Raw genomic sequence first — 25,704 nt, forward strand, 5'->3', positions numbered from 1 at the left:
AAATCACTCACTCTACGGGGTGTATTTTGCCAATAATTCCTGTATGGGTTCAAACGTCTCTTTGGCCAAAGTCTCCAGTACCCAATTTTTCATTAATTCATATTAAACAAACTTATTTTCATAATAGTATTAATAAAAGTTAGCAACATAGATAAAAAGCAGTATAGACTCACAAGGACACATAAGAGGATACTTTGTCTGCTTACGAAATTGGAAGGGGAGGGAGAAAGTCACCTTATTAGGCTACTTTCACACTAGCGTCGGTACGGGGCCGTCGCGCTGCGTCGGCCCGATGTACCAACGCATACTGTGCAAGCGCCGCACAACGGGGGCAGCGCATGCTGTTTTTCCACGCATCCGCTGCCCCATTGTGAGGTGCGGGGAGGTGGGGGCGGAGTTCCGGCCACGCATGCGCGATCGGAAATGGCGGACCATCGGCACAAAAAAAGTTACATGTAACGTTTTTTGCTGCCGGCGGTCCGCCACAACACGACGCAACCGTCGCACGACGGTTGTGACGTGTGTCAATATGTCGCAATGCGTCACTAATGTTAGTCTATGGGGAAAAAACGCATCCTGCAGACGACTTTGCAGGATGCGTTTTTTCGCCAAAACGACGCATTGCGACGTATGCAAAAAAACGCTAGTGTGAAAGTAGCCTTAATTATCTACTTTCTCCCTACCTACCTGCGGAGGTTGGCACTCTAGACCTGCGTAGTGGGGACTCCGCTCGTCGGCGGCTATCCCTCCCTTTCCCTAAGCAAACCCTGAAAGATATAAATAGGGTGCAAGGGAATCAACAGTAAGCTACCATATGTTTTAATCAGGTCAGTGTAACATCCTATTTCTGATATATGGTACGTGCACTATATCAGAACAGAACAGAGATGACCGCTTTTGGAACACAATCGCGTTCCTTATCTGGATAACTTTCTCATAGTAGGAAGATCAGAGGACCACTGCTATACAGTTGAGAGGTTACAGTAGTTTTACAAGATCTGGGCTTGATGGTAATTACTCGAAAATCAAGACTGCAACCCTAACGGGTCCCAATGCCACACCAGGCAGTGGGAGATAATGTCTGCACAGAACGGGTGTTTAGAAGGGAAGGGTAGATCTTTCTTCATAGGTCAGAAACTCTCTGAGATGGTGGGCAGACAGGGCGAATTTAACATCAGGGTCCCCATGGGTGAGGCCAGTAAACGACATAATAATGACAGACTCGAGCATCTCAAGTTGGTGGGCACGCCTGAGAGGTCAGGCAATTCAAGGGTCTTGGACACCTCCCAAGCAGGGAAGGTCGTCAAATCCAAAGGAATTGTGGGCGGTGGAAAGGGCTCTGGGAAACTTTGTTCCTCTCCTCCTGGGTCACCACATCCGCATTATGTCAGACAACCGGGTCACAGTGGCGTATATCAACCACCAGGGGGAAACGAGGTCCCACTCCCTAATGGAAGCAGCAAATTATATCCTCCAGATAGCAGGACAGCATATTTTGTCCTTTACAGCACTACACATAAGGGGAGCAGAAAACGTTGAAGCAGACTTTCTAAGCCGCAACAGGCTGAAACAGGGAAAATGGGCCCTGAACCCCAGTACATATATGGGGGTTGCTGGAGATTAAATTTTCTTTGCTGACAGGCAACAGAAAGGTAAAAATGTTCTGTTCTCTGAACCCCCGGGAAACTCCATTTGCAGTAGACTCCCTCCAGAACTCCCTGGGAATTCAGGATTGCCAACGCCTTTCTTCAAATAGTGATGGATCAGGCTACAGTGATTATGATTGCCCCCTTCTGGCCAAAAAGACCAAGGCTTTCCCTGCTAAGAACAATGCAATTGTCAGATCAATGAATCTTGACAGAGTTCCTGTACCTTTTTTTGTTGTTGCAGGGACCAATATTCCACACTCAAATAAAGGGCTTGCATGTAGCAGCGTAGAATTTGAAAGGGCAGTACTGAGTAACAGGGGGTTTTCTCCAGGGTCTGTTTCCACCTTGCTAAAAAGTAGAAAATCCATAACAACGAGAATCTACAGCAAGACATGGAAAAAATTTGGAAGTTTTTAGGGAAGCAGTTAGGTCAACAGCCTCCAATTGGTCCCATCCTAGAGTTCCTTCAGATAGTACCCTTAAGGTTCAGGTGTCTGCTTTGAGTGCAGTGTATAATTGTAACCTGGCAGCTAATACATGGATAGCAAGGTTCATAAAATCCTGTGATAGATCCAGACCAGTCCCAATCCTGAGGGTTCCCCCATGGGATCTTCAACTGGTACTAGAGACTTTGTGTGGCCCGACGGAAGCCTCTCCTCAGTGCAAGACATATGAAAACCCACAGAGTTTGCTTTAAAAAAAAATAAAACAAACATACAAAGGACTCCCAGACTATGAGAAATAAGCAGAAATATCCTGGATGAAAACCTCTTCAACAGTGCTCTGGACCTAAGACTTGGCCGAAGGTTCATCTTCCAACAAGACAATGACCCTAAGCGCACAGCTAAAATAACAAAGGAGTGGCTTCATAACTCTGCGACCATTCTTGATTGGCCCAGCCAGAGCCCTGACCTAAACCCAATTGACCATCTCTGTAGAGACCTGAAAATGGCTGTCCACCAACGTTCACCATCCAACCTGACAGAACTGGAGAGGATCTGCAAGGAAGAATGGCAGATGATCCCCCAAATCCAGGTGTGAAAAACTTGTTGCATCATTCCCAAGAAGATGCATGGCTGTACTAGATCAAAAGGGTGCTTCTACTCAACATTGAGCAAAAGGTCTGATTACTTATGACCAAGTGATATTTCAGTTTTTCTTTTTTTAATAAATTTTAAAAAACTACTACATTAGTGTTTTTTTTCAGTCAAGATGGGGTGCAGAGTGTACAGTAATGAGAAAATAAAAAAACTTTTTTGAGTTTACCAAATGGCTGCAATGGAACAGAGTGAAAAATTTAAAGGGGTCTGAATACTTTGTGCCCACTGTGTATTTTTGCCATGTAGAAAACCCTTGAAAAAGGCCATAAAGGCTGAAACGTTGGGAAAATTCTTTTCTGTTTTTCATGGTCGGCTGTCAATTCCCTAAATAAAACACATATATTCTACTTCACTTATTATGGACTGAAATCATTTGAGTGCTTGAGGTTACCTGGCTGCAACTACTGAACTCATCTTTTTCCTCTGAAGCACCAACTACTATTTTAGGAGTGCAATATTAAACTCTGACCGAAATATTACTACTGTAGCTTCTAAAATCACAGTCAGTGTATGTGTCTGCCAGGAATGCTGGGCTACGTGCAGTAGAGGCATGTTAGACAAGTTCCTATCTATTGGCTCCTTGGACTTAAACGGTTCCTCCAGCTGTTGTAGCCAAATCATAAGGACCAGCGATTGCTGGTTTCAGACCTCAGGCAGCCCCTTCCCATGTGTGCCTGAGATAAGTATCTGTCTTCTTATCCAATCAATCCCCGAGTACCCCTGAATCTTCAACAGGAAGTGCTGATTTCTTAGATAACAGACACAGTGCCATTGATCCTAGGGATCTTGCCCCACAACTCTACATCCTTTACCTCAAAAGGACATCTCCTTTTTGAGGATGAGGGCAGCACACCAGATTTCTCCGGTCTCCTCCGTTCTCTGATAAGGAGAGCCAGGAAGGGGAGTTTCTTTTCTTTTCCTCCAAACATCACATCCTTAACAGGCTTAGCAGCTTTCTCCTCTTTTAGGCCCATAGTTATTCTAATGACTTTAAGGAGCTTATCCGAGTCCTCCACCGGAAAGAGTGGTCTTCCCCTGTGTCACTGTCCGAGAAGGAGGACTAGGACTCAGTATAGCATTGTCCTTCCGACGACTTTGCAGAGTAGTCAGAGTTAGAAGTGACCTCCCTGAGCTATTTCTTCCCTTTCTTAAACAGGGTTTTGAGGGAGCCCTCCACTTTGAATCTAATAATGGACCGAAGGCTTCTTGTAAAGTTAAGGGTCTCCTCACTAATGGTCCTGTGGATGACATCCGCTGATGGCCAAAGCTAGGTGGACCACGGACTTGGGAGATATACCGGATGTCTATTGTGAGTCGATTTTGCAATATGTCCAAAAAAACACCGGATTACGTACCGGTAATGCTCTTTTATAGAGCCACGACAGCACCCACTGAGAGAGGGGATCCGCCCCTAGGAACAGGAAACCCTACGGAGAGATAAAAGGGGCGGTCCCCCTCGCTCCCACAGTTTGGGTTACAGAGATTGCGAGGAACCGCCCACCAGTATTAGTAGGCAATTCTATATTATCATTTAATCTTATACTACTAATATTTACAAGAACCAATCACCCTTATTTGTGCTCATATGCAAACTAATATATATAAGGGAGGGAAGTGAAGGGGTGCTGTCGTGGCTCTATAAAAGAGCATTACCGGTACGTAATCCGGTGTTTTCTCTTCGCCACGACAGCACCCACTGAGAGACTTTCAGAGATAGTTATTTGGGGGGGATTATCGTGTTAAGAACCGATCTACCGAAACACAGGTCAGTGGAGGCAGATAAATCTAATCTGTAGTGACTATAGAAGGTAGTAGGAGACGACCAGGTTGCGGCCTTACATATGAGTTCTATTGGAACTTCTGCTCGCTCTGCCCAGGATGATGCTATCGCCCGGGTGGAATGTGCCTTTATAGTCTCAGGTGGATCTTCCCCTTTAGACGAATAGGCCAGGTATATCGCCTCCCGAATCCATCGGGATAATGTGCCTTTCGTAACACCAGCTCCTTTCCTCTGACCCTGGAAGGAAACAAAGAGAGCCCTGCTCTTCCTCCAGGCGCTAGTTCTGTCTAGATAGGTTATTACAGCCCTCCTCACATCTAAAGTATGGTATTTTTCTTCTTCCTGATTTGTAGGATTATTATAGAAGGTAGGAAGAAGAATTTCCTGAGACCTATGGAATTTGGTACTCATTTTAGGTAAGTAGGAAGGGTCTGTCTTTAGGACAATCCTATCTGGCAATATTGACATAAATGGAGGATCTACTGATAGCGCCTGTATGTCACTTACCCTTCTTGCCGATACTAAGGCAACAAGAAGAGCTGTTTTGAGGGAGACATGTTTAATGTGAGCAGAATGTAGAGGCTCGAACGGGTGATTTGTTAAGGCTTCAAGGACCAGATTAACATCCCAAGGGGGTGAGTTGGGAATATGGACTGGTTCTGCTCTCTGGCAGGCTGAGATGAATCTGGATATCCATCTATCTCCTGCAACATTGTGACTATACAAAGCCCCTAGCGCTGAAACTTGCACTTTCAAGGTGTTAACTGAAAGGCCTAAATCACGTCCTTTTTGGAGAAATTCAAGAATAATAGGGACTGGAATTTCATTTGACAGGGCTGAGGGATAGAGGCTTAAAAATTTTTTCCATACTTTTACATAGATCGATGTAGTGGATCTTTTTCTACTCAGCAATAGGGTATCAATTACTTTATCAGAGAAGCCCCTTAGTTTTAACAGCTGCCTCTCAAATCCCAGGCTGTCAACCGTAGACCCTTCACATGAGGGTGGTTGAAGGGTCCCTGGAAAAGCAGATCTTGATTCTCTGGGAGAATCCATGGATCCGAGATGGACATGGCTCTGAGCAGGGAAAACCATGGTCTCTTTGGCCAGAATGGAGCGATCAATATCACATTCGCTCTGTCCTCTCTTATCTTCCTGACGACTGTTGGAAGAAGAATCATTGGGGGAAAGGCATATGCTTTCTGAAATGTCCATGGAATCTGGAGGGCGTCGAGAACATCGGGGTTGTCTGTTCGAAACATTGAGGCGAATGTTTTTACTTGCCTGTTGTCTCTTGTGGCAAAGAGATCTGTGTCGGGTATACCCCATTTTATAGTTATCATACTGAATATCCGACGATTTAACACCCACTCCCCCTGATGGAGGGTATGACGACTGAGAAAGTCTGCTTTTGCGTTGTCTATCCCCCGGATATGTAGTGCTGATAAGGACAGAAGATGATTTTCGGCTATAGTCAAGATGTTTTCGGCTATAGACATGAGAGTGCCTGATCTCGTTCCGCCTTGATGGTTGACGTAAGCCACCGATGTCATGTTGTCTGAGAGCACCCTGGTATGTGTTCCGTGCAGCTGTGGGAGGAATTCACATAGGGCATGATAGATGGCTTTTAGTTCTTTTTTATTGGAGGAGTCGTCTAATTCCGTAACCGACCACAGCCCCTGGACAACCTGGTTCCCCAAGTGTGCCCCCCAACCATGAGGGCTGGCATCCGTAAAAATTATGTTTGAGGGTTTGACCTCCCAGGGAACCCCACTAACTAGATGATCTGGCTGTAGCCACCAGGTTAGGGATTGGACTACATCATTAGAAAGGGAAATCTTACCGTCTAATCGCCCTTGTAATTTTATCTCCTCATGTAAAATTGTATACTGTAAGCACCTCGAGTGGAACTGGGCCCACGGAACCGCTGGGATACATGACGTGAAGGAGCCAAGCAAGGACATGCCTTCCCGGAGGGAAATTATAGGTTTATCTAGTATGGACTGAACTTTATCCCTAATTGTTATCTGTTTAGATTCTGGGAGGAAACACTTTTGACTTACAGAATCTAATATAATTCCCAAAAATACCTGCCGGGTTGTCGGGATCAGTCTAGATTTTTCCCAATTTATTATCCATCCTAAGTTCTGTAAGGATGAGATCATATGACATAGTCTTTGCTGACATTGCGAGGTGGATTTTCCCACTACTAGCAGGTCGTCTAAGTACGGGATTATGAGTGTGTCTTTTAATCTTAGATAAGACATAACCTCTGACATTAGTTTAGTAAATACCCTTGGAGCAATTGATAGTCCAAAGGGCATTGCTGTGTACTGAAAGTGCCGTATACATCCATTTAATATAACCGCTACGCGGAGAAATTGTTGATGCTCTTTAAAGATTGGTAGATGGTAATACGCATCTTTTAAGTCCAGAACCGCCATAAAGCAATAGGGAAACAGGAGTTTTACGGTGGATCGAATGGATTCCATTTTAAAAGTTTGATTTTCTAGGAAGGTGTTCAGTTTTTTAAGATTTATGATGGTTCTGAATGATCCATCAGGTTTTGTGATTAGAAACAGCGGGGAATAGAACCCTTTCCCTTCCTGAAGAAATGGAACCTCCACCAAAACTCCTTTGGATAGCAGATTCATTACTTCTTGCTGTAATGCCTCCTGTTGAGACTGTGACTTTAAGGAAGTCAATAGAAATGAGTCCGAAGGGACCCGGGCAAATTTTAATTTTAAGCCAGAGGTGACGAGATTATTTGCCCAATTGTTCGAAGTTATTTTCCTCCATTGGTCTGAAAAAGAGGATAATCTACCTCCCACAGGTAGATCTGCTCTAACGGGGCTTGTCTTCAGATTTAAAAGGGCGCTTCCCAAAGAATGTACCTCTTTGTTTTGCGTCTCTAGGGGTCCAGCGATCTTGGTTTTTAAAATCTTTTCTTTTATTAAATATGGGCTTCCGGAACGCTTTCCTATAGAATGGAAGGTAATTATTATTAGGGAAGCCCTTCTTTCTTTCCCCCGCTTTAGTTAGAATCTCGTCCAGTTTGGTACCAAACAGGTACTCACCCTGACATGGGAGGCCACATAACTTAGACTTTGTCTGTGGATCGCCTTTCCAGCCCTTAAGCCATAGGGCTCTGCGTGCCGCGTTTGTGAGACCTGCTGATTTGGCTGCCAAACGTATAGAATCGGCCGATGAATCCGCCAAAAAAGCTGTAGCCCCTCTAATTAAGGGTATAGAAGACAGCAGTTTGTCTCTGGAAAGACCACTTTTAAGGCCTTCCTCTAAGTCACTCAGCCAGACCAACATGGACCTAGCGGTGCATGTAGCAGAGATAGATGGTCTGAAGGCTCCCGTACACGACTCCCAGGCTCTTTTTAGTAGTGAGTCGGCTTTACGGTCTAACGGGTCCTGTAATGAGCCTGAATCCTCCACAGGTAGCAAAGATTTTTTAGATGTAGATGCTACCGCAGCGTCCACTTTTGGCGCTTTTGACCATGTCGAGAACTCTTCATCATTGAAGGGATACCGTCTCTTTGAGGATGGAGGTAACCCCCTTTGGCCCTGGCTTTCCCATTCTTTTTTAACTAAAGATTTTATTGCTGCTATCACCGGAAAAGAAGGCCTTTTCTTTTCCGATAAGCCAGCGAACATAATGTCCTGCTGTGTTCTGGGAATTTTAGAATCTTCGATACCCATCGTATTACACACGGACCTGACAAGGTTGTCAATACTATCCGTGGGAAAGCATGTATCCTGTTCCTCGTCCGAGGAAACATATTCGCAGGAGATGTCAGAGTCCGCTTTCTCCCTATCCGAAGATGGGTCAGATATAGGGGATTCATATCCTTTTTTACTTCTAGTATGTGGCTCTTTATCAGAACCTCGCAAGGCTTGTAACTCTTGCCTTATCATGAGCCTGATGTCCTCAGATTTAACTGAGGCTTCCTCCCGCAAGGTAGAAGCAATACATGATTTGCACAATCTCTTTTTATAACTATCCGGGAGAGGCTGGAGACATAATGCACACTGTTTGTGCTTCGTTTTCTCTGTTTTCTTTCCCTAAGTGTATAAAGGGAAAGGGAACACCAGTCAGCTTATGAGGGTAGAAGCACACTTACCCCAGTGAAGCTTTTACGGTACCGATTGACGAGGAGATTTAGGTGGAGAACCGGATTTCTTCCTGGAGGATCCGCTCTGTTTGGAGCGACTGCTGCTGCCCCGTGTACGTGGGGTAGCCGCGGTGTCTTCTATGGAAAGCATCGCAGGGGTCTGTGACGAATCCATTGTGGACACCGGGCGCTTGTGCCGGCGTCCTTTTACATGGGGGCCGCCATCTTCTTCCGGTTGAACCCGGAAGTGCTAACCACTTCCGGGTCGTGGCCATACTGTGTGCACTCGCGCTGTCACCGGCATCAGCGCGGGTGCCGTCCACCTCCTCCTCCGCCCGGAGTTTCAATTCAGGACTCCCGGGTAAATTGTGGAGCTCCACGCCGCCTGAGCGCTCGCCAAAGCGCAGCGCTTACCTCTCCTCGGCGCTAGGTCCCGCAGACTGCCCGGATGGATTCCCATGAGCCAGGAACCCCTGCAGTTGTGGCCTCATGGCGTCTGCCAGCAGAGGGGGGAACTGAGAAGAGGACCCCCGACGCTGCATCCAGCCCTGGAGCCCTTGCCGTCCTCACAGGTAAACTGCGCAAGCGGCATCCAGGCTAGGCATCCTCTTCTCCGTGGATTCCCGTAGGAACAGGAAACCAAACTGTGGGAGCGAGGGGGACCGCCCCTTTTATCTCTCCGTAGGGTTTCCTGTTCCTAGGGGCGGATCCCCTCTCTCAGTGGGTGCTGTCGTGGCGAAGAGAAAATGTCTTTAAGTGAATCTGGGAGGGTATCGCAGTTATTCACCATACATAGGGTATATAGGACTCCTATGTGGATTGGAAAGGCTGGCTTGAGAGTGGACTCTGGATGCCCGAGGTGTATAATTGATGAGGCTGATAATCTACATATGTTATGGTCCTGTCTCCGATTACAGTCATTCTGGATAGTGGTCTTAAATCTGACAGACAGTGGTGGAAACAAATATTAATCGAGACCCACTGACATGTATTTTAGGATATGTGGAGGGAGTGGTGACAGATGAATGGGGCAAACTGGCGATAGCTAAAATGCTATATGTTGCAAGGAAGACAATGACATTGCACTGGCTGAATGAAAACCTTCCTACTAGAAAGGAATTTGTAAACAGAGTTAATTTTGTAGTACTTATGGAGCGGAGTGTATACATGAAAAGAGATAAAATGAATCACTATGAGAACATCTGGGGGGGGGCTGGCTGGACTTTCCTGGGTTTGTGTCTCTGGATCTTATCAAAGACCGGATACTGGGGCTATAGAAAGACCCACCTCTTCCAACAAGCCTACAACCTGCAGTAACCGCTCATCGACCAAAACGCTGCACGACCAGCTCTACCCTCGCCTACTGTATCCTCACCCATGCCTTGTAGATTGTGAACCCTCACGGGCAGGTTCCCCTCTCCTCCTGTACCAGTTGTGACTTGTTTTGTTTAAAATTATTGTACTTATTTTTATTATGTATACCCCTCCTCACATGTAAAGCGCCATGGAATAAACTGCGCTATAATAATAATAAGGATCGTGTAAGTGTGTATTATTGGAAATGTAAGAAAATAATATTGTTGATATACTCATACATGCTCATGTAGGTTATTGATATTCTTTACACTTTCTTCAATAAAAATTACTCGATTAAAAAAAAAAAAAAAAAAAATGGTCCTGTGGATGCAGTCGGAGCAGTGGTCCTTCTGCTGGTCCACCGCTAGTGGGTTTTTGCATAGCAGACACTGCCTGTTCCTCTTCTTAGCGCTAGCATTCCTAGGACCCTCCTAATGATTTATACAAACAATAAGGGGCCTACTAGCAAATGGTGACATTCACGAAGGTTACTCGCCACCCGTTGTCACTTAAGGGTACTGGATTCGGAGGCTTTGGTGGGACCCGTAAGGTACCCTCTATGGACACTGAGGAGTCTTGGGATGTTCCTCTGTTTCTCTGGGTGGGATGGCTGCTGCTTCTACTACTCGAATGGCTGCCTCCCTTGTGTCCATGCTGATGGTGAGCTGTTGGCGGCTTTGGCTGATGACTGACTTGGTCCATGTTCACCAGGTACGATGACTTGGAGCCTTAGCAGCAACCTGCTCTGCTGCTTACCCTTATTAAGGGGTAGCGAGCGCCATCTTGTGGGGCCCTCCCTTCCAGTCCGGACGACTTCCCTCCCCATCCCCCTCAAAAGCTGACAGGGCATGTCGTCCCGAGTGTCTCGGCTAGCAATGCGTAGAGCACCGCCATCATTTTGCCGGCTTGCCCATACTCAGCAAGCCCTGCGCCTGTGACGTCAGTGGTACATGCCACTTCTGGATATCGCGCTGGCCGCACTACCACCCAGCAGAGAGCAGGCACGGGGAGAGCAGTAGGGGGAGCACAGTGCGGCACAACCGAGCCAGAACAGTGCTTACTTTGTCGCCCGCATGTACACCAAGCACCCGAGGCATCTGTGGACGGGGCCACAGGTACGCAGCCTGTTCTTCCGATGCCGGGACAGGCCTGGGGCAATAGTTTTCTCTTCACCCATCACAGGTTACCACCGATTTCAGCATTGGAATTCCATCAAGGTCATGAACTCAACTGAAGCAGACTAAAGGTACCGCCCTTTTATTTCAGTAGGTTCCTGTCCTAGCTGGGCAGATCCCTCTTAGGTGTGATGTTATCGGTGAAGGAAAAAAGCAGTACAGTTCACGCTGTTCCCAGGCGCCGGCAGCTGAAGGCAGCTCTCATAATCTCCTGCTCATGCTGCGATCAACAAGACCAGAAGACAATGATGGGAGCTGTATTCAGCAGCAGCTGCATAACTCCTGTGTAAAATAAAGAATAAAATAAAAAAGATGGTTGGGCTTCTGTGCATTTTTCAAAACAAGCAAAGGGAAAACCCATGGCTGGGGACTGATGTAAATAATCTGGGGCAAGGGACAATATCCCATGATGTTCCCAGGAAATTAATAACAGCTCACAGCTGTTTGGTAATTTTTGCAGGGGACCTCGGAAAAAAAAAAAAAATGACGCAAGTTGCTCCTATAAAATCAAACCAGCAAAGGCTAAAATAGACAGCTGTGGGTTGATATTAATAGCCTTGGAAGGGATCATGGATATTGGCCCCCCAGGTTACCAAAATCAGGCCTCAGCCGCCCCAGAAATGACGAATCCTTGAGATACGCCAAACCTGGCGCCTAGCCTTGCACTTCCAACTTGCCCTGTGGTGGTGGCAATTGGGATAATATAGTTGGGGATGATGTCACCTTTGTATTGTCATCAGGTGTCATCAAGCCCAGGGGTTAGTGATGGAGAGGCGTCTATAAGACACCCCCCATTACTAACCCTATAGTAAGTTTGGAAATCAACACAGCATGAATGAAATCATTTATTTGAAATTAAAAAAAAAAAAAACAACATTTAAGTCAAAATTAAAAACAAAGCTATACTCCGCTTTTCATTGAAGCCCTTGCCTTCTGTTAAAAAAACGGAAACAAACAAACAGAATACTCACCTTATGCCTAACCCATGGAAGTCCATGTCCCCTGTAAAACACAAAAAAATAAAACAACCATATCCCTCACCTGTCTGAGGTGAAGATAAGTCATACTGTCCCATGCCGTAATCCATGTCTGAAATATCTTGTCTACAACCTGACTGGTGGCATGATGCGATCGTCCAGTCTGATAACCAGTAGACAATGAGGTGTTGCAAGCGCAACTTCAGTGACGAGAGTGATGTCAAAGAGGTTACCACAGGTCACTGAAGAAGTGTTTCCAGGCTCACTTGACTGTGAGCAAGTACCATTAACGACGGTGACCTCAATGAGATCACCGTGAGAATTTTCACAGAGGTCACCACAGTTCATTTGGCCGCTCACAGTGAACTGCGCTGGTTGTTTATTTTATTTTTTTCCGGGGACAAGGGCTTCAATGGATAATTTGTAAAGGTGAGTAAGACTTTATTTTTAAATAAATGTGTAAAACAGGGCGTTTTATTTGAAATAAAAGGATTTTATTCTTGAAGTGTGTTCATTTCAATATTCACTATTGGGTTAGTAATTTGGCATCTTACAGACGCCTCCCCATTTCTAGCCCCTGGGCTTGATGTCATCTGACAACCCTAACCCCATTTGCCACCCCCACAGGGCAAGTGGGAAGAGCGAGGCTAAGGGCCAAATTTGGAAATTTCTGGGGCGGTTGAAAGCTGATGTTTGTGGCCTGGGAGGGAAGGGGGCAATATCTCTGGCCCCTTTCCAAGGCTATTGATACAGCTGTCAGTTTAGCTTTTCCTGGTTTGATTTTATAAGGGGACCCTAAATGTTTTTTTCTGGGGTCCCCTGTAAATTCACCATGAAAGACTAAGCAAACAGCTGTGAGCTGCTATCAACATCCTGGGAACCTTTTGGGATATTGCCCCTTTTAACAAATTATTATCATCATCCCCAAGCTGTGGTCTTTCCCTCAGCTGGTTGTGACAATTACGTGGGAGCCCAAGACATTTTTTTTTTTTTTATTATTATTACACACAGTAGGGACACCGTTGCTGCTAAATACAACTCACATCATTGTCCCTAGGTCACGCTGATCTCAGGGAGACTAAGCGACAATGACTAGAGCTGACTTTAGCAGACGGCGCCTGGGATCAACGTGAACTGTACTGTGCGGACTGCATATCGATGTGAAACACAGACAGCAAACCCAGCACAGGATTGTCACACAAACCATCCCTCTCACCAGTACTGTTTTTTTCCTGTACAGGAATCACCAGGACTTTTGAAGGAGGCCTGAAACTGAATCTGTTAAAAACTGAACTCCTTATGTATGCTCCCTCCACTAACCTACCTATGCCCGATATGACCATTTCCAAGTGTGCGGTTCTACTATTACTCCCCAAGAACATGCCTGCTGCTTTGGGGGTCATACTCCATTCAAATTTTACATTTAGCGCCGCAGAATGTGTAGGCACTATAGAACTAATATTTTTTTTTAATCTATGGATGACGCACTGTTATTTGGAATCTGTGGATGATGTTATGGGGAGATCTGATTATTAAACAGATATTGACATATGTGTGGCTGACAAAGAATATATGAATAAAAAAGGATGGACTGGTGAAAACAAATTACAGAATCCCTTATCCACAGGATCAGTGAGAATCTATAGATTATGGGGCTTCAAATGGTGGGACCACACTGACTGACATCTTTATTCTCATTAGAATAGGTCAACAAGGCTTTTTCATGCAGCCCCATAGAGAATGAATGGCGCAGCGGTCAGGTATCTACTGTAGAAATGCTGTAAGGTGCACCAAAGTTTTAGACCTATTTTCTGGGGCATACAATGTGCCTTTTATCGTAAAAGAAATATAGTAACCATTCTCGGCATTTAGTGCTTACTACTCACCTGTGCTGTTATCTGTAGGAATCTCCTCTTTACACCACTCATCACCCCTCACATATGTCTCTGTAGTATTAATATGGGGCAGATCTTTATCCTGTAATAAATATTCTAAAAGTCACATCTATGATCAGCTCTAATCCTGCCATCTACACTGTTCTCATTAAACAAATAAAAAACATATACCGTATTTTTTTGACCATCAGAAAAAAAGAAAAAAAAAAAAAAAACAGGGGTGAAAAATACGGGAAAAAATAGTAGTTACTCACCGATAACAGTGTTTCTCTGAGCCCATGACGGCACCACGGAGAGAGGGGATCCGCCCACCAAGGACAGGAAACCTACAGATAAAAAGGCGGTACCTCTCTCCTGCATCAGTTGTTTACTAGAGAACGATGGGAGACTATGAACGGAGACTTTATTATTATTTTAACATTACTTAGTTGAGATACCGCGTGATTATTTACACTATTAACATAAGGCACTATATTTCTGTGCACACCCAAGAAGTGAAAGGGAGGGAATGTACGGGTGCCGTCATGGGCTCAGGGATACACCGTTATCGGTGAGTAACTACTATTTTCTCTGACGCCCATGACGGCACCACGGAGAGAATTGCAGAGATTTGTACATTAGGGAGGGACCACCGCTTCCAGAACCCTTTTACCAAAAGTAAGGTCCGAAGGAGAGGAAAGGTCCAATCTATAGTGCCTATAGAAAGTGGACAGTGAAGACCAGGTAGCAGCTTTACATATCTGCTCGATAGAAGCTCCGGCCTTCTCCGCCCAAGAGGTTGCCACTGCTCTTGTTGAGTGCGCCTTGATATTTCCCGGGACGGGTACGCCACTCGATGAGTATGACAGGCTGATGGCTTCTGTAATCCATCTTGCCAGGGTGCCCTTAGATGCTTTCTTCCCCTTCCGGGGACCCTGGAAACACACAAAGAGAGGTATCCTCCCTACTCTCCCTAGTGGCTCCTATGTAATGCATCAGGCATCTCCTCACATCTAATGTATGTAATGCCTCTTCCTCTTTGTTTTTGGGATTAGGACAGAAGGAGGGCAGAGATATTTCTTGCGTCCTATGGAAACGGGATGCCACCTTTGGGAGATATGCTGGGTCAATTTTTAGGATGACCCTATCATCAAGGATTTGTGTGAAAGGGGGGTTAGCGGATAGGGCCTGGATATCACTGACTCTACGTGCGGAAGTGAGAGCCACGAGCAAGGAAGTTAAGGGATAAGATTTTGATAGGAGCTTCCGCTAAGGGTTCAAAGGGATGTTTAGATAATGCTTTAAGCACTAAATTTAGATCCCACTTAGGGGTAACCTTCACAGGTAGAGGTCTTGATCTACCGGCTGCTCTGATGAATCTGGCAACCCACCGATTCCCTGCTAAATCATAGTTGAATAAGGCTCCTAGAGCCGCTACATGGACTTTTAGGGTATTTGTGGCCAGACCCAGTTCTAACCCTTTCTGCAGAAACTCAAGTATGGCTTTAAGGGGGACACCTTCCCCCATTTTGACACCTGAAGATGAAAAAAAATTTTTCCATACTTTCCCGTACTGTTTGGTTGTAACAGGCTTCCTACTTTTAAGCAGTGTAGATACCAGCCCCGGAGAAAACCCCGTTTTCTAGTAACTCCCTTTCAAATGCCAAGCTGTCAAGTGCAAATTCTCCACCTGTGGATGATGAACTGGGCCTTGGGAAAGGAGGTTCGGGAGATCCGGCAGTACCCATGGATCGGAGATGGACATTCTCATCATCCAGGAAAACCAAGGCCTCTTCGGCCAGAACAGGGCTATTAAGATTATGTGGGCCCTGTCCTCCCGAATCTTCCTCAGCACTGCTGGAATCAGAGCAACAGGGGGAAAGGCATATGCCAGTGCCTGGTTCCAGGGGATCAGGAACGCATCTAGAGATACCGGGTTCCCCCAAGGTGTTATTGAGCAAAAGGAGTTCACTTTTTTGTTTAGATGGTTTGCAAAAAGGTCTATATTTGGTTTGCCCCATTTTCCTGAGATCTGAGAGAACACTGACTGATTCAGTTCCCATTCTCCCTGTTTCAAGCGAGAGCGACTTAGATAATCTGCCCTGTAGTTGTCCACCCCTTTTATATGAAGGCCTGATAGTGATTGGAGGTTGGTTTCGGCTATGTGGAAGATAGATTTGGTTATCTCCATCAGACTCTGAGAGTGGGTGCCTCCCTGGTGATTTAGGTACGCTATCACCACCTTGTTGTCCGACATTACTCTGACATGGTGAGACCGAAGGGGACCCAGGAACTCTAATAGTGCATACTTGACCGCCAGCAGTTCCTTCATATTGGAGGACACCCTCATCAGATGAGGTGGCCAGGCTCCCTGGGCTAACAGGTCGTTCAGGTGTGCACCCCACCCGCTGGGACTCGCATCCGTTGTCACTATCTGTGAGACTGGGGTTACCCATGGGATTCCTTGAGAAAGATTGTCTAGCGATGTCCACCAATTCAGAGACTGAATTGTGCTTGGAGACAAGTTGAGCCGACCTTCTAAATTTCCTTTTAGAGAGACTTCTTCTGACAAGATTTGCCATTGAAGCTCCCTTGAGTGTAGCTGAGCCCATTGGACTGCCGGGATGCAGGCCGTCATGGACCCCAGGAGGGACATAGCTTGACGGAGAGTTATGTAGGGGGTGTCTCGCCTTTTGGATACTAGATTTATGATGTTCCGAATTTTCCCCTCTGGAAGACGGCATTCTTGTTTTAAAGAGTCCAGCGTAAGCCCCAGGTACTCCTGGATTTGACATGGTGATAACCTGGATTTTTTTAAGTTCACTAACCAGCCCAGATTTTCTAGTGAATGTCTGATTGTCTTTAGCTGTTCCTCGCAATGTTGCGGAGAGGAACCGATTATCAAAAAATCGTCGAGGTATGGCACTATCAGGGTATCTTGCTCCCTCAGGTGAGCCATTACCTCCGCCACTAATTTTGTGAAGATTCGTGGCGCTATAGCCAGCCCGAAGGGAAGGGCTAGAAACTGAAAGTGGCATAACACCCCCCCGATGTAGATAGCTATCCTGAGGTATTTTTGGTGATCTTTGTGGATGGGGACGTGATAATAGGCGTCCTTTAGATCCAGGACTACCATGAAACACGATGGGAACAACATTTTTATTGAGGTTTTTATTGTTTCCATTTTGAAGGACTGAATCTCCAGAAATTTGTTCAGATTTCTCAGATTTATAATTGTCCTGAAAGAACCGTCCGGTTTCTTTCTCAAGAACAGAGGAGAGTAATATCCTTGTCCTCTTTCTTGAAGGGGAACTTCCGTAAGAACCCCTTTGTTTACTAGTCCCATGACTTCTCTTTCCAACGCTAGCTGTTCTTCCTCCGAAGACCTTAGCGATGTTGTCATTAAGAAGGGGCGAGGGTTTTTTTGGAACCTCAGCTTCAGTCCTGACTTTATTATACTCAACACCCAAGGACTGCTGGTAATTTTCTCCCAGGCCGAGAGGAAGAGGGACAACCTTCCCCCCATCTGGGGCAAGCCTTCATTGGGCCGGCTTTTTGTTGTCGTTGGGGTTCCTATTAAATATGAACCCTTTGGTCTTGTTTCGCTTATCTTCCCATTTATCTTGATTTTTCACCGGTTTCCTTCGGACGAACCTCTTGCTCCGAAAGGGCCTCCTGTATGAAGGGAAACTCAGGGCGGGAAAAGATTTCTTTTTATCCCCAGCTTTCTCCAAGATATCATCTAGAGTGGGCCCGAATAGGAATTCCCCTTCACAGGGGATGGTGCATAATCTAGACTTTGTTTGGAGATCTCCCGGCCAACATTTAAGCCAAAGGGCTCGTCTAGCGGCATTAGAAAAAAACGCCGCTCTTGCTGACAATTTGATTGAGTCGGCTGAAGCATCCGCTAAGAAGGCAGCCGCTCCACACATAACTGGTAAGGTATTTAGAATAGAGTCACGAGATGACTTGTTTTTGAGTTGGCCTTCTAACTGGTCTAACCATATCATCAGGGAGCGGGATGTACATGCTGCCGCGACTGCTGGTTTAAGGCCTCCACCAGCTGCCTCCCATGAGCCTCGGAGGAAGGCATCTGCCTTTTTGTCCATAGGGTCTTTCAAGACCCCCATGTCTTCGAATGGGAGGGCATATTTCTTGGATGCCTTAGCGATGGCCACATCTAGCTTAGGTGCTTTATCCCAAAAGGAGCAAGATTGATCATCGAATGGGTATTTCCTTTTTGGTGTGAGTAATGTCTTTCTTACAGGTTTTTTCCATTCTTTCTTAATTAAAGCCTGGATTTTTTCATTAAGGGGGAAGGCCCTTCTCTTTTTTTGGTCGAGCCCCCCAAACATTATGTCCTGGACAGATTTTTTGGGGTGAGAGTCTGCCAACCCCATAGTGCTTCTGACAGCCTTAACCAGACTGTCTGTTTCCTCTAAGGGAAAGCAACTACGCCTCCCAGAGGAGGTCGAGGATGATGATGATGATGCCGAGGAGGAAGAAGAGGTGGAGGAGTCTGAATCCATATCCTCCCCTGAATCACCGGACTCAGGAGACGGGGATCTGTGCTTGGTCTTCCTCCGCTTTTTCCCTCCTTTAAGGGACTTGAAGGTCTCTTCTACCTGAACTTTGATCAGGTTTTTAAGGTCCGCTGCGAACCTGGGGAGGCCCTCTGACACTGTCTGTTGGATGCATACACTGCAAAGCCTCTTTTCCCATGAAGATGGAAGATCTTCCCTACACAGAGCACAAATCTTATGCTTAGACTTGCCTGTGCATTTCTTCCCCTATAGTAAGGAAGCACAAAAAATAGGCCCTCACTATCACTAACATTCACGTAGATCACTTACCACCTTATGGACCCATAAATACCGGTTGGGAGTGATCCAATGTCGGTCTATCCTTAGAGCTGGACGCTGTGCTGGAGTCCTTGCTGCGCAGTGATCCAGAACGTCCTTTACCGGTATATCCTGGTGCCCTTTCTGGGGACGCTGCTTCTGCTGCTGCTGCTGCTGTGGCGGTGAAGATGCCCTGGACAGGGGAGATGCCTGCTTGACGTCGCTCATTGCTGGTGAACGCTGGTCGGATTCCATAGGAAGCGCTTGCCCCCATGTGTGCGCTCAGTAAGTAGTAGTGGAAGGTGCCATTTTTTTTTTTTTCTTTTTCTCGCGCATGCGCAGTTCCGGCGAGATCGCGCAGAATCCCGCGCCTGCGCCGATCGCCGCATGTAGCGTGCCACCGCTAGCGCGGCAGCACAGCGCTGCATTCCGCGCGCCTGCGCGGCCCTTCTGCCCGCGCGCCGACGGGAATCCCGGCGCGAGCGGTGCCGTAGCCAGCCGCGCGTGCGCAGAGACCCCTTCTGTCATAATCCCGGGGAATCTCGCGCGTGCGCAGCGGAATCCAAGATGGCGCCGCGCATCACCGTACCTTGTTGCTGGCTTCCCGGAACCCCCGGGAGCTACAGCCCGCAGTCTCACGCCGGAGGAGCAGGATGTAGGCTCCTTATCCACAGAGGGACTCCCCTTGGATCATTACCTAGAGAGGTGGCCATGGTCCAGCCACCTCTCTCCGCGCACCCTAAAGGCCTGCCAGCCCCAGCGGTGGCGCTTCGGGTCACCACACCAGCCGAGGCAGGGGGGCCCCCGCTGCCTGAATCGAGCTGATTGGCCCCGGCATTGACCACGAAGAATCTCTCTTGACGACACCACGGAGGTGAATCTGTAGGTCTCCCATCAAGGACAGGAAACTGATGCAGGAGAGAGGTACCGCCTTTTTATCTGTAGGTTTCCTGTCCTTGGTGGGCGGATCCCCTCTCTCCGTGGTGCCGTCATGGGCGTCAGAGAAAAAAAAAAAATGTTATAATGGTGTGACGTCTTACAGTATGAATTTAAGGTATCTTATCTAGGGTCCGGCGGCAGTGGAGAGGGGGGAATCACAAGAGACATGGTCCCTTTCTCAGGAAGCCGGTGGTGGCAGAAGTGGAGCAATACTATGAGCCCTGGGTGGGAGGAGGGGGTATCCCAGCAGTGCGATGCTGCAGCCCCGATGTCAGCAACGAGACAAGGCAAAGTGCATTGTGTGGAGCAGGGTCCCTTCCTCAGGATGCTGGTGGCAAAAGTGTGGCGATATTGTGGCCCTGGTGAGCAGAGTGAAGTGCATCATTGGTTTCCCGGTGGCCATTTTCCTGAGACTGTGGGCTTCAGGGAAATAGCTGCTGAGGCCAAGATCCCAATCTGCGTACGTGCGGCTTCCAGTGGCCCACGGATTCAGGAAAATTGCCACCAGGAAACCAATGATGCACTCAGTTCTGGTCACCATCGACACCAGACCCACAGCATCGCCACACTTATGCTAAGGAAGGGAACTTGCTCCATCACTGCCGCCACTCCCCAGTAAGTCTGCATTTCAACTATAAAACGCATCCGCCATTTTTCTCCCAAATTTTTTGCAAAAAAATGTGCATCTCATTGTCCGAAAAATAAGGTAATACTGATGGATAAAACAAGACTGAGCCCAAGACTGTCACAGCCGTGAAAACATCATAGGGGAGATCTCATGACACCTTCTCTCCATCTACCTGATGATCCTGAGGAACATTGGGATCTTCTTGTTTACAGTCCTGTGGAAGAAGAGGATGGGGACATCTCTCTGGTGTTGTCTTCTTACTTGATAGAACTGGAGGAAACATAGCCAGTGACTGAGAAGAATATGTTATTTCTCCGCATTTAGTGGTCACTACTCACCTGTGCTGTTATCTGTAGGAATCTCCTCTTTACACTGTTCCTCACCCCTTACATATCTCTCTGTAGTATGAATATGGGTCAGATATTTACCCTGAAACAAATATTGTAAAAAGTAACAGACAGATGGAGAAGTCACATCTACGATTAGCTCTAATCTTGCCATCACAAATATAAAACAAACAATACTGGTGGATAAAACAAGACTGAGCACAAGACCTTCACAGCTTTCTACACATTATAGAGATTTCATGACACCTTCTCTCCATCTACCTGATGATCCAGAGGAACATTGGCATCTTCTTGTTTACAGTCCTGTAGAAGAAGAGGACGGGGACATCTCTCTTGCGTTGTCTTCTTACTGGATAGAACTAGAGGAAATACAGCCAGTGACTGATAAGAATCTGTGATTTCTCCGCATTTAGTGGTCACTACTCACCTGTGCTGTTATCTGTAGGAATCGCCTCTTTACACTGTTCATCACCCCTTACAGATCTCTCTGTAGTATTAACGTGGGTCAGATCTTTACCCTGAAACAAATGTAAAAAGTCACAGACAAATGGAGAAGTCACATCTACAATTAGCTCTAATTATGCCATCACAAGTATAAAAAGTATAAAACATACAATACTGGTGGATAAAACAAGACTGAGCACAAGAACTTCACAGCTGTCTACACATTATAGAGACTTCATGACACCTTCTCTCCATCTACCTGATGATCCTGAGGAACATTGAGATCTTCTCGTTTACAGTCCTGTGGAAGAAGAGGATGGGGACATCTCTCTTGCGTTGTCTTATTACTGGATAGAACTAGAGGAAACACAGCCAGTGACTGATAAGAATCTGTGATTTATCCGCATTTAGTGGTCACTACTCACCTGTGCTGTTATCTGTAGGAATCGCCTCTTTACACTGTTCATCACCCCTTACAGATCTCTCTGTAGTATTAACATGGGTCAGATCTTTACCCTGAAACAAATGTTGTAAAAAGTCACATCTACAATTAGCTCCAATTATGCCATCACAAGTATAAAAAGTATAAGCCTGGGTTCACACTGCGTTAAAAGCAGCCTGTTCAACACATACGTTACTGGGCTGCTGTTAAACGCAAGTGACGACTTGTCACATCGCTAGCGCAGATAGAGCATCTGCTAGCTCTATATGCGCTAGCAGTGACGGACCCGGAAACGTTGCAGCCCGCGTCCCAGGGTCCGTCACTCAATGACGGCACATGGCTAATGATGAGCCCGACATAGAACTTAATGGCGGCGTTAACAGGCTACGTTACAATGCGGTGTAACGTAGTCCGTCTAACGGACGCCACAGACGCAGTGTGAACCCAGCCTAAAACATACAATACTGGTGGATAGAACAAGACTGAGCACAAGAACTTTAACAGCTGTCTACACATTATAGAGACTTCATGACACCTTCTCCATCTACCTGATGATCCTGAGGAACATTGGGATTTTCTTGATTACAGTCCTGTGGAAGAAGAGGATGGGGACATCTCTCTGGTGTTGTCCTCTTACTGGATAGAACTGGAGGAAACACATACAGGGACTGAATTCAATCATTACATACAGAACATTATTGGCAGTGTGTATTTAGTCCTGGCATGGGGGAATCTCTGGATGACGTACCATTCTTTCACACAGTTTGTGCACTCCATTCACATCAGCCCCTCTCTCCCTTAGTATGTACAGCTCTCATACTCTTTTCATTGTCATAAACCGCTCAGGTCCATTCACTCCCGCCATACAACACAAGAGACGATCTCAAAAATCATTTACCATCTGCTCACTATCTATACTCCTTATCCTAGTGGCCAGAGATCTCTTCCAACAACAGCCCTTCTTGCAATAGTAAGTTTATCTCATCCCCTGCTACACTCAGAAACTCTGCAAATCTCAGTGACAATCCTTGCATGTCTACTGGAACTCTCGGTTCTTTACAGGTTAACCCCTCCTCCCCCTAGTACCCTCAATTGCCTTCCCTTTTCAGGTCCACACTGTCCGACTCTACTGGAACGTCTCCCTACTAGTTGCGGTTGTGTATCGCCCTCTAGGCCCCTTCCGTCATTTCCTTCATCACTTTGCCAACTGGCTTCCATAGTTTCAATCCTGTGACATCTCCATCATCATGGGGGGGGGGGGGGGGGGTCTTTAAATATCCCCATTGTTGATCCCCTATCCCAATTTGCCACTCACTTTAGGTCTCTAACCTTCTCCTTTGGTTTTTAACAGCTTACTAACTCTCATACGCATGAAGACGGGAATATGCTGGATATGGTCTTTTCCCAGCTCTGCTCAGTGCATGATTTTACCAACTCCCCTCTCCCACTCTCTGACCACAACCTTCTTTCTTTCTAACGTCAAGAACTGTCACCCACTCAGGACACCCCTCACTTATCACACTTATAGAAATATACGTGCCATTAACACTCAAACGTAAGAGAAATTTGAAGTCATCATTGGCCAAATCTCCTTCCTCATGTCCTGATTCTGAACTGAAATATTGCAAAGTGCCCTGGATGAAGCTGCACCGCCCACATTTGGGACACCTCAGCACAGACGGCGACAATTCTGGCACATGCTGGAAACACATTTTCTCCAGTGGTGCTCCAGGTGTGCCGAACGTCTGCGGACAAATCAGGCCCGAAGATTTCATCCATCATAAGTTTATGCTTAAAACATACAACTCTCCCCTTCACCTTTCCAAACAAACCTACGTCAACAACCCAAATCACCGAACTATCCAATAACCCTAAACGTCTGGACTTTTCATTCTCTTCCTAATGCAAGAGTACAGGGCCGCAACCCCCCCCCCCCCCCCCCCCCATCATCGACCTCAGCGCTGACGATCAGGCCAATTATTTCAAAGGAAAAATTAATCCGACAGTAAATTCTCCAAACCCCCTAATATCATGCATTCTTCTCCCTCACGCACTGCATTTAGCTAATTTACTGTCTTTGAACCATATAAAAAAAAACAAAAAACACTGCAGGAGAGAAAAAGCGCAATAGGGTCTTATCCGATGGAGATTTCAAATATATCATAGGAGTACACTCACCTATTTAAGCACAAATAAATAAAATAAAAAAATCAAATAAACTCAAGAGTTTTTAACAGCTGCTGTAGGTCGGTCCACCAGGTCAGCTCCTGACCAAATCAGAATATTCAATCTAGGAGTTTTGTGGATATGATCCGCGCTGCTATAGAGATAAATGTCCAGACGTATTGCAGATCAAGATGATAGTGACTTTGAAACACGTTGGGAATAAAACTATCATCTTTATCTGCAATACGCCTGGATATATTCTGAATACTCTGTCTTTGAACCAGTCATAGAAAAAGTAGTAAACATGCTCCTTGCATCAAATTGCCCTACTACCTGCAGTAGTGACCCTGTTCCCTCACATCTTCAGTCCCTTTCACTGGCTGTTGCCACTCATTTAACTAAAATATTTAATCCCTCTCTCATCTTTTCCTCTTCATTTAAAAATGCCAGCATACATCCATTACTTGAAAAAAAAACAAAAAAAACAAAACAAAACACATCCCTCGACCAGAATTGTATTGGTAACTAATCTTCACTTCACCTATAAACTGGAATACTTTGTCCACTCCTGTCTGATCTGCTATCTCTCTTCTTGACTCTTTACACTCTACTGAAACTGCCCTCACAAAAGTCTCTAATGATCTACTAACATCTAAATCAAAGGTTCCTCAGTGTTCAGTCCTATGCGCACCTTCTCTTCTCCTTATACAGTGGGTACGTAAAGTATTCAGATCCCTTTAAATTTCACTCTTTGTGTCATTGAAGCCATTTAGTAAATTCAAAAAAGTTAATTTTTTTTCTTCATTAATGTACATTCTGCACTCCATCTTGACTGAAAAGACAAATGTAGAATTTTTTGCAAATTTAATAAAAAAGAAAAGCTAAAATATCACATGGTTGTAAGTATTCAGACTCTTTGCTAACTCATTTAAGTCACATGCTGTCCATTTCCTTGTGATCCTCCTTGAGATGATTCTACCCCTTCATTGGAGTCCAGCTGTGTTTAATTAAAATGATAGGACTTGATTTGGAAAGACACACACCTGTCTATATAAGACCTCACAAGCTCACAGTGCATGTCAGACCTAATGAGAATCATGAGGTCAAAGGAACTGGCCAAGAAGCTCAGAGACAGAATTGTGGCAAGGCACAGATCTGGCCAAGGTTACAAAAGAATTTCTGCAGTACTCAAGGTTCCTAAGAACACAGTGACCTCCATAATCCTTAAATGGAAGAAGTTTGGGACCACCAGAAGTCTTCCTAGACCTGGCCGTCCAGCCAAATTGAGCAATAGTGGGAGAAGAGCCTTGGTGAGAGAGGAAAAGAAGAACCCCAAGATCAAGGGAGATGAGAGAAAGTTCCACAAAATCAACTATCATGGCAGCCCTCCAACAGTCGGGCCTTTATGGCAGAGTGGCCCAACAGAAGCCTCTCCTCAGTGCAAGACATATGAAAGCCAGCATAGAGTTTGCTAAAAATGACATGATGGACTCCCAGACTATGAGAAATAAGATTTTCTGGTTTGATGAGACGACGATGGAATTTCTTGGTGATAATTCTAAGCGGTATGTGTGGAAAAATCCAGGCACTGCTCATCACCTGCCCAATACAATCTCAACAGTGAAACATGGTGGTGGCAGCATCATGCTTTTGGGGTGTTTTTCAGCTGCATGGACAGGACGACTAGTTGTCATTGAAGGAAACATGAATGTGGCCAAATACAGAGATATCCTGGATCAAAACCTCTTCCAGAGTGCTCTGGACCTCAGACTTGGCCGAAAATTCACCTTCCAACAAGACAATGACCCTAAGCACACAGCTAAAATAACAAAGGAGTAACTTCAGAACAGCTCTGTGACCAT

General features: G+C 45.9%; 2 protein-coding genes across 3 annotated transcripts in view; one reads left to right on the top strand and one right to left on the bottom strand.

Moving 5' to 3' along the window:
* Positions 1 to 25,704, top strand: part of LOC143767410 (uncharacterized) — a 599,249-nt gene that overhangs the window by 288,721 nt on the left and 284,824 nt on the right. The window lies entirely within an intron of this gene.
* Positions 1 to 25,704, bottom strand: part of LOC143767342 (uncharacterized) — a 258,579-nt gene that overhangs the window by 218,496 nt on the left and 14,379 nt on the right. Inside the window, exons 7-14 of one of the 2 annotated variants that reach the window (XM_077255586.1) lie at positions 22,225 to 22,322; positions 21,660 to 21,750; positions 21,494 to 21,591; positions 21,218 to 21,308; positions 21,052 to 21,149; positions 20,782 to 20,872; positions 20,616 to 20,713; positions 14,048 to 14,138 (exon numbers count right to left, since the gene is read on the bottom strand). In XM_077255586.1, the coding sequence (XP_077111701.1) occupies positions 14,048 to 14,138; positions 20,616 to 20,713; positions 20,782 to 20,872; positions 21,052 to 21,149; positions 21,218 to 21,308; positions 21,494 to 21,591; positions 21,660 to 21,750; positions 22,225 to 22,322 (756 nt within the window). The remainder of the gene's footprint in view (positions 1 to 14,047; positions 14,139 to 20,615; positions 20,714 to 20,781; positions 20,873 to 21,051; positions 21,150 to 21,217; positions 21,309 to 21,493; positions 21,592 to 21,659; positions 21,751 to 22,224; positions 22,323 to 25,704) is intronic. The other variant, XM_077255585.1, reaches the window with a different exon arrangement.

The sequence above is a fragment of the Ranitomeya variabilis genome, chromosome 4 (genome assembly GCF_051348905.1).
Source record: "Ranitomeya variabilis isolate aRanVar5 chromosome 4, aRanVar5.hap1, whole genome shotgun sequence".
NCBI classification, from domain to species: Eukaryota; Metazoa; Chordata; class Amphibia; order Anura; family Dendrobatidae; genus Ranitomeya; species Ranitomeya variabilis.